General features: G+C 38.6%; 2 protein-coding genes across 4 annotated transcripts in view; both read left to right on the forward strand.

Annotated features, from left to right (window-relative positions):
- Positions 1-1081: 1081 nt before the first annotated feature.
- On the forward strand, positions 1082-7589 carry rbmx (RNA binding motif protein X-linked). 2 transcript variants are annotated; one of them, XM_008420720.2, is made up of 11 exons: positions 1082-1200; positions 1278-1377; positions 1482-1591; positions 2730-2836; positions 2923-3076; positions 3260-3397; positions 3506-3617; positions 3821-3946; positions 4687-4778; positions 5515-7101; positions 7451-7588. In XM_008420720.2, exons 3-10 carry the CDS (start codon positions 1483-1485, stop codon positions 5826-5828), a joined length of 1152 nt encoding a protein of 383 aa, XP_008418942.1. In that variant the 5' UTR covers positions 1082-1200; positions 1278-1377; position 1482; the 3' UTR covers positions 5829-7101; positions 7451-7588. The 2 variants fall into 2 exon arrangements, with proteins under 2 accessions (XP_008418942.1, XP_017162748.1); XM_017307259.1 differs by having other exon boundaries at positions 1082-1377; positions 7011-7101; positions 7451-7589.
- Positions 7590-8803: 1214 nt separating this feature from the next.
- Positions 8804-9337, forward strand: part of arhgef6 (Rac/Cdc42 guanine nucleotide exchange factor (GEF) 6) — a 53909-nt gene continuing 53375 nt past the window's right edge. For both annotated transcript variants that reach the window (XM_008420677.2, XM_008420678.2), the window contains exon 1: positions 8804-9081. In XM_008420677.2, coding sequence (XP_008418899.1) covers positions 8917-9081 — 165 coding nt within the window. In that variant the 5' untranslated portion in view covers positions 8804-8916. The remainder of the gene's footprint in view (positions 9082-9337) is intronic.

The following is a 9337-nucleotide window of genomic DNA, read 5'->3' on the forward strand; positions in this document are numbered from 1 at the left end:
TGCTGTTTGGATGCAGGAGCATTAAAAGTGCCTTCAGCTCAGCTGTTGTCTGGCTGTTATTTTCACAAGACACAACGCAGATTCAACTACGCTACACCAGCATAAACAGGAACGAAACCAGAACTGTTCTGTGAAACCAGTGTTGCTCCACCATCACAGAAACAAAGTTCCAACTGGAGATAATATGGAATAACAGCAACATTTCAAAAACTGGACATATAATTCAGTCTTTCTCATTTACTAAAAGCTAATAATGAAAGTGGGCAAAATGTAGAAAGTTCCTAATTTAGAAATACCTGTTTTTAACCCCAAACCTTCAGGATTTTACTCAAAAAACAGATTAAGAAGACAGATCCCAACTGTAGAAACAATCTCAGTGTAATAGTACATTTAAATCAACAAAAGAAAGGCTTTACCTGAAATTAAATTAAGTTTTGGATTTCCCAGCCAGAGTCCAACTAAATTCACCCATCATCTTTTTTCAGTGCAATGTTCAGTCCCTTTCAGTAGAAAGTTTTATTTATAACTTTTAACACTGATTCGTGAGTCCTCGAGGTTCATAAATTGCACTGATGTCACAAAGTGCTTCACAAAATGAGTAACCCATAAAATCCACATAAAGTTACAGTGCACAATAGAGAACACAATGCAATCATAAAGACCTAAATCTAATTAACAGCTTCCTTGAATTAAAGTGTATTTATTTGTCTGTAGCAGTGCAGAATGACCCAGTCAAAGTCCAGATCCAAATCCAGTAAGCTGATGTCCACAATCGTTCTCCAATCAGTTTGACAGAGCTTGAGCTACTTAGCAAAGATAGACAATTTTTGTAACCTCGCAAATTTTGAAGTCATTCAGTCGCAAATCATTCAGTCACTTAAGAGAGTGAAAAAAATGGTATGAGTGGTTGCATGACTAAAATCTCAAGGGATTTTAAACCAAGCATTTCATAAGAACAAATAATGAAAACGATGAAACATTAAACCTAAACAGAAAATGACTGCGATACTAGAGCAGTTGCAGATGTGCAGCGCCTTGGAGTGCCACTAGGGGGCAGGAGTATGAATTTCAACCGGAAGAAGGTAAATAGAGGAAGAAGAGCAACCGTTGTTCACCATCATTGTATTCTCCAAGAGCCTGATAAATTTCGTAGTTCCTCGTTATAGCATGTTGTTAGCCTGCATGCTTTGAGCAGACTAGGTTCGTGTTGGTTTAAATATTTCACACTTGGCGTCTTTGTGGTTTTAAACAGCAGTATTTAAATGTTTTTTTTCTAGCTCGTGGGGAAAGTCTTCTAACGTGAATAACTGTTTCGCTGATATTGGTGGCGCGTTTATCGCCATTTTGCGCGTTGAGCGACTCTAAACCAGCAAAAAGGTATTCAACTAGCAAATGATTCGTTTTTAAGAGCAGTTTTATCGTTCGTGTGCAATATTTTCCGTGTGATAGTTGACCCGATCGGCATTTTCTTTGTTTTTCAGAATGGCCGAAGCAGACCGACCGGGGAAGCTCTTCATCGGTGGACTCAACACAGAGACCACCGACAAGGCCTTGGAGCAGTACTTCAGCAAATATGGCAGGATCGTCGAAGGTGGGAATGACCCCTCCACAAGTAGAACCCGATTTTAATTTTCTACTGCTTTGGCACCGCGTACAAAGCTTATGTGTTGCTGTGATTAATACACACTTGAAATTTTATATTTTTAGTTGTAATATTACAGTTTAAATAGCATCTTTTCCTTTTGTTTAAGTTTTACCAATATTTAAAATGAATATTGAAGACTTTGTATGAACTCGAATTGTTTCATTTTCACTTTCGATAGATATGTTTTTTTTTGTTTTGTTTTGTTTTGTTTTGTTTGTTTATTTTCAAAATACTTTGAGGGTCCTTTTGAAAAGCTAAATAGTTTATGGATGTATAATTTAATCCTGAAATATGAACTATTTTATTTCCTTTGCTCAATTACTTTAAGGATGAGTAGTGTTGAATGCCCGCTAAGCCCCAAAAGTTGCTTAAAATAGGAGCACAGCATCTAGTTATCTCAGTGAATTGTTCAAATAAATGACATATACCTTTATCCAGGCAAAGGGTCACATTTGTCACTACATAATCTTTTCAGAATTAGTCATGGGTTAAATATTCTGTCTTGGTATAATTGACATAGAATGTTTTTATTTTAATTTTTAATAAGAGTTTAATCTTGAGATTAAGTCACAATTTGCCAGTTTTTTTCTCCCCAAGAGGCTCTGGACATTGCACATACTAAATTGAGGCTAATTGATCAAATATTTAAATTTATGTTTTTGGTACAGGTACTGGAAAATGGCTAATTAAAAAAAAAAAATCCCAATTCAGCCAAACAAATCAAGGTTTTATCAGACCTAAACATTGATGAGTCCTGGCTGTGTGACCAGGATACTTGGCGTTTGGCAACATATAGATTTTGAATGTTATGTCATCAATGGTTTTAGTAAGTAATTTCAGCACAAACTACATCTGCAGACTTCCAGATGGCGACACATCAACTTTCAAATCAGTAGTTTATACTAAACTTTCAATAAAAGTGTTTTATTGTTTTTTTAGTTATTATTGCAATTCACAGGATGCAATAAAATATAAAGTAGTAACAAACTGTTATGTCTTAAATTTGAAAGTATATTAAAAAAAATTTTATTTAATTTTTTTTAAATCCACTTCTGGTCTCACCTTTTTTGTTTTTATGTTTCAGTACTTCTAATGAAGGACCGTGAAACAAACAAATCGAGGGGCTTTGCTTTTGTAACCTTTGAAAGTCCGGCTGATGCAAAAGATGCCGCCCGGGAAATGAATGGAAAGGTGGGTCTTTGTTTTTCTTCAAGATATAATTTTTTTTATAAAATTTTGAAGTTTCGATTGTAATTGTAACTTTTTTATTTAACCAGTCTTTGGATGGGAAGCCTATTAAAGTGGAGCAAGCTACAAAGCCTCAGTTTGAGAGTTCTGGCAGACGAGGGCCGCCTATGCATTCTCGAAGCCGGGGTCCTCCCAGAGGGCCCCGCGGGTCAAGGGGAGGAATGAGGGGCCCCCCATCCAGAGGTAAGGTATTAATCAGAATCAGATTTTTTTTTTTGGCAAAGTTTGCACACAAACTAGGAATTGGAATTTGGTTTCCTCTCGATAACACGGGCATTTTTAAATATAGATACCTATTGGGGAAATTTGAAAAGGTGGGTTTTTAATTAATTCAGATAAATGCTGAAAATATGTCCATCTTTTAAGACTACTATGATTCAGAAGATGGAGATGGCTACTATAGTCGGATGTCATCCAGAGGTCCACCAATGAAACGAGGCCCACCAGTTCGCAATGGGGGTCCTCCACCCAAGAGGTCGGCCCTATCTGGTTCCATGAGCAGACGTGAGTATTTAAAACAGTCTCAGAATATTAATTTTTTTAATTTATTTTTATTTAATTTTTTTGTCTCAACGGTTTGGGGATATTACTGTTAACTTGTCGTCATTTCAGCTCCCATGTCCAGAGACAGGGATCCCTATGGCCCTCCACCGCGCAGAGACTCCATGTCCAGGAGAGATGATTATCCATCCCCAAGAGATGACCATTACAACCCTAAAGATGGGTAGGAAATATCAGAACCAGGGTCTACTGTGAATGATTTCTGAGCATAAAAGGGAAAATTTACATACGAGATAAAAAAAAAAAAAAAAGATTTACTAAAATATAATATGTTAAAGTTGTCGAATAAACACTCCATAAACACTTTTATTGTACCTTGGTGTTGTGATGAACCTAAATAGATCGGTCCTGTTTAATGGTTTTTAGATACTCCAGCCGGGATTACAGCTCAAGAGACCGGGACTACGGACCTCCTCCCAGAGATTACTCCTACAGAGAATATTCTAGTTCTGGCTCCAGAGATGACTATGGCTCTATGTCAAGAGGATACAGGTATGCCTGTCACTGTAACATATTTTGCTTGACGATAAATTGCCCAGAAATGATTGTGATGACTAATATTGTATTTTTTTAATAACATTTTTAAGTAATGTGATGGTGATAAAGAAGTACAACAAAGCTCAAAACTGTAATTTCTAAGCAACAGTTAACACTTGAACTGAAAGAGATTTTAAACATTAAAAAGAACTGAACAAAACAACCAAAAACACTAAATGAAATTAAAATAAAAACCTATGCACATCCAAAACCATAAATGAAATGGATTATGAAGTTTCTGTATGTAAAATTGTCCTTCAAAGATATCAATCTTTGTTCTCATACCAGGAAAACTTCCAGATAGGACCTTTATAAACAGAAGTGCAAACTAACAACAAAAACACTCCATTTGAATAATTCCACTTGCGTTTTCTGGCTTGTGTCTACAATACTGTGTGCCTGGCAAGTAACTGACACCAGAGTTCACTCCTCCTTCAGCTAAGGCAACAAGAAGAGAGGGGGTCAGTCGGGTCAACACACTGGAGTGAAGCCTTTTGTTATCCAGTCTGGTAGAAAAAGAAATGGGAAGAAAACAAACAAGCAAATGTAAATTATTGAGTTTATTTTAATAATTGATGTGCTTACTATGAGAGGCCTAGATACAGGTTTGCTTTAGTTCCTAAGGTTTTAAGACATTCTTAAAATCATACCTACTCGTCTAAACATAATGGGGTTATGTTATGTTTTTTACTAAGCGACCGTGATGGTTATGGAGGTGGCAGAGAGCCGAGAGGCTACATGGATCGTCCCAGTGGTGGCTCCTACCGAGATTCCTATGATGGTTACGGTAAGATACAGCTCCATGAGCTCAACAAATTATTACCGTCACACAGGGAAAAGCTGCAAAAATAAGTCATGGCACAGGCTGCAACAGAAAGCTCAAGTTCACTACCTCCCAAGAGAAGAACTTTCACCCTGAACAAACCTCCAACTCGCACATTTGTATGCAATTCAGACATTGGCTTCTAGGCTAAAAGCAGAAATTTGTCTAAAAGCTCAGTCCACACTGTGCAATTCCTATATTTATCAAAAGTGTGACTATTTCAGGCAAAGGAACAATTTGATTTGATTTGACTTGACGCAGAGTATGCAACTGTAAGGATCCCTCAAAAACCTTGGAAATGTCCATTAAGTGTTGCCTAGCAAAGCACTCCCTCAAGGACTAAACTTCACAAACCTTCAAGACAAGTCAGAAAACCTCGTCTCTTTTCTTCACCTGGACCTCTTAAAGGAAAAATGGCTTCCCGAGTAAATGGCATGCAGAAATGGAGTAACACTACCCACTTATTCAATGTAGAAGATATTAATTTTATATCAACTGCAACTGCTCATCAACTAAAACATCCACATTAAATGAATGTAGAACTCAAACAAATGGAAGATGAAAAACACAAACAACACACCACCCATGAAATTTGTCACAGGATGAATTCTATTGGCAGAAAGTGCGCACTTAACGGTGCAAGTAATTTATTGACGTTGAACCATTACCTGAACCATTACCTGAACCATTGACCCTGCAGGTAACTCTCGCAGCGCCCCACCCTCACGGGGCCCCCCACCATCCTATGGTGGAAGCGGTGGAAGCAGTCGTTACGATGACTATGGCAGCAGCTCCAGGGATGGCTATGGCAGTCGTGACAGTTACCCCAGCAGCCGGAGTGACCCGTACCCTCCGAGCCGTGGAGAGAGAATGGGTAGGCAGGAAAGGGGCCCGGCCCCCCCTGGCGAGAGAGGCTACCCTCCTCGTGACTCGTATGGCTCAAGTCGTGGAGGGCCTCGCGGTGGCCGTGGTGGCGGTCGGCCTGATAGAGGAATGGCTCGTAACAGATACTAAAATGGACTTGGAAGTCTCATTAATGCAAACTTTGATCTTCGTACATCCTTGACACATGTTTTGGAAGAAATCTGATAAATACAAACAGACAAAATGTGTCTTAAATCTGTGACTTAGGAAGCTTAGCTTTGTATCTTTTACTTTCCCCGTTTAATGTGTATTTTTTTTTTCTTCCCTTTTTTTAATATATAGTATTTCTTTACCTATGTCACAGTGTAGTTAAGTGTTTTTGTCAGTTCAGTGTGAATTGAATCTGCAATGCCCTAAATATGGCTTTCATACGCTAATAAAGCTTTTAGTTGAAACTCTACATCTGCTCATCGATTTTTCACCTCAAGATTTCTGACAAATGTGGGGAAAAGGTGACGACACCGTCTCCTTTGCAAAGTTCTGTAATCATAGGTGAGTCTGTTCGCACATGTGATGGAGTGGAATGAAATATTAAACAAAATGTGCTTCCAACTGGACACTACTGTTTGCCAGATGGGGAAATGTTACTGTCAAAATGTTCCAATGTAGTTCCCCTTGGAAATGGATCCATCACCCTAGAGCAATTTGATGACATGCAACGACAAAACCAAAGGCAACAAGCAAACACAACTCGACCGATAGTCATCAGCTGGTAAGCAAAGCAAACCTTTGTTTCTCACCTGTAAATGAGTTTCTCATTGTCCTGTATTACAATCTTCACTCCAGACAACTTTTGCCTCAGGAAACACTGCAATAAGGAGGTCAACTGAAATAAGCGCTTCTAATTGTTTTATTTGGTAATTTTTTTTTTAAGAGCAACAAACCATGAGGATTCCTTCCTTTTGATCAACAAGATTGACAATCTGAGCCCTCGAAACAACTTTTTGCTCAACCGAGTTGTGCGGTTTCAAAGAATTGGCATCAGTATTTTTTTTTTTTTTTGACATTAAGCGACATCTAGTGAAAAACTTTTTTTTTCTAAGTAAAAACCAAGCAGGCATAAATTCTGTTCAGTAACCAAACCTCTTCTACAAGCATGCCCCCCAAAAAACTGGAGACCTGTGGAGAAACGCCATCAACCCAGCAGCCAAACTGGAAAAAAAAAAATACGGAGAAACTTGAAGTTGGATTGAGAACTACAATATCTTTATATTTTATTTTTCAATACACACTTAAGACAAGGACAATGTTGATTGTTTTTCTGTGTTGCAGGATGAACATCAAGGCAATGGCTGCTGAAATATACCAGTTATATCCTCCAGTTGTTGGGCTGATTTGACCAGATCGTCTTTAATCAACCTAGGTATGTCCAGCACATATGACCAACAGCTGCTTGGTCAAATATTACATTAGCATGTAAAATTGAAGCATGTAACGTGTGGAATATATCGGCCAACATTTTTTGCACCCAGTTCTATGCAATCTCAATGTTGCACACTAATATTGTAATAATATGTTGTGCTGCCTTACTCCCTCTGAAGCACAGCCTGTAAAGCCAAACCTAAACTAACAAACAACAAGTCCTCCTTTAACTGAGCATAAACTCATTTATACACATTTTAAATTGTTCATGATTTGTCGGATTAGCTGAAACTTGCTATCATTCTATAGGTCTGTCGACTTGCTTTAATCTTTCGTTCTTTGCTTCTCAGGTGCTGTTGCAGCCCACCGTTGCAGAGGTTGACTGAAACCATTTGGCTGGAAGAACCTGTTGGAAGTGGGAAGAGTTCAGACTGAAGACTTGGTTAAATTTGATATTTGTTGTGTTTTAAATAAAGTCTTTAAAATCAGTTTTCCCTTTTTGTCTCAATACAACAGTGAAACTGGGAAAGATAATTCAGTAAAGCAGTTGATGTGTAATATTTCTAAAAGTAGCAAATCAGATTTTTTTTTTCTCCCCAGACTTTTTGAAGTGATGCTAAACTTTGACATGATAAGATGGATTTAAATATCAGGCTGTGCTCTAAAAGTTTAACCCAGTTACACCAGTAATACCTTGAAAATGGATTCATATTCAAACTTTTCCCTTTTCTGTCACAAACGTTAAAGTACTTTGAGGCTTTGTGCGTTAGACCAACACAAAGTAACACATAATTGTGAAGTTGGAGGAAACGTCACCACAACCATGGCCTGCATTTATGTTCGACCTCAAGAGTCATTTGGAGAATTATCTTTCTTCTTACTGCTGCAGGTTTTTGGGCCTTGTCTGTTCCAGATTGGCATGACTAGACTGAATTTTTTTTCCCCATCCCTGAATTCCAAAGTCTTGACACAAATTCCAAATAAATTTAGGTCTGGACTTTGACTGGACCATTTTATTTTTACTAAATTAATTTCTCAGTCTGCTGTGTTCTGCAGGAGGCTGCTAATATTTTATATAATTGGGTGTAGCTGTGGTTTAATGTTTTCAAGTAATTTTTTTTCCCTTCCACTCAGTTTTGTTTTGCTCTATTCTAGTACTGTACAGCACTTTGGTTAAGCAGAGTTTTAAATGTTTTTCAGATAAATTGGATTTTGGAATAAACACTGAAAACACAGCTGAGAAATTACATGCAGGCGAGATACAAGTTAGCTTATTCCTGAAAGCAATTTGGACTTTATTTAGGCCCATTAGTGTAAAAATGAATCTTCCAATCCAAACTCAAAAATATTAAACTTTGAAGAACAGTGAGAGAACGTGAATTTCACATTTGCAGGTTTCCTAAATCAGTTGCACAACACCCCGTCAGGCTTGTTTGCAGACCTGCTGGTTTTTTCCCCTCATGCAAAAAATATGCTGATGAATCTAAGATATCAGTTACTTTCCTCATTTTCTGAGCCTGGGTTCATTTGTACTTGATGAGACCATCTGCTCTCTCACACAGCATGTGCAGCACCCTGTGTATTGTTGAGGTGCCTGTTTGCCAGTAGGGGTGATCATCAGTTTTGTGTGTAGTAACTGCGTCGTCCAACCCCCCCCACCTTCCCCTCTCTCTCTCTCTCGCCGCCTCGTTTTTTTTTTTTTTTTTTTTTAACTTCTAGCAGAAGTGCGGATGTGAGTTGCATATTGATACGGAACAGGCCGCCACTTTTTCTGTTTTAGCAATGCGGGCTTAGGCGATGAGCATTTTGTGGAGCTATGAATCCCGAGGAGCAGACGGTAACGTGGTTGATCTCGTTAGGAGTGCTCAGCTCGCCCAAAAAGAACATAGCGGACCCGGAGGAGTTTCTGAAAACATCACTCAAGGATGGGGTCGTCCTGTGCAAGCTCACGGAGAGACTCATACCTGGCTTCACGCCCAAGGTAAGCCGCTGATTTATTGAGTAAACAAATGTCAAACGATCGACTGATCTCGGTGAAAAGAAGGGAGGGGTTTGATGAAAGTGATACCGACAGGAACTTCTTGCCTGCAGCCCTGGCCTTGCTTTCTCTTACCCGTGCTGTAAGTTTTGACAGCCGGACGCTTTTCTGTTACTTCTACAGGGAGTGCTGCGTCGGATTAAAGTAGGTTTTCTGCGAGTTTACAGTCAACAGATTTCAATAAGTGATTTCCTGTGAG

This window comes from Poecilia reticulata, linkage group LG10 (assembly GCF_000633615.1).
Source record: "Poecilia reticulata strain Guanapo linkage group LG10, Guppy_female_1.0+MT, whole genome shotgun sequence".
In the NCBI taxonomy this organism is placed as follows: Eukaryota; Metazoa; Chordata; class Actinopteri; order Cyprinodontiformes; family Poeciliidae; genus Poecilia; species Poecilia reticulata.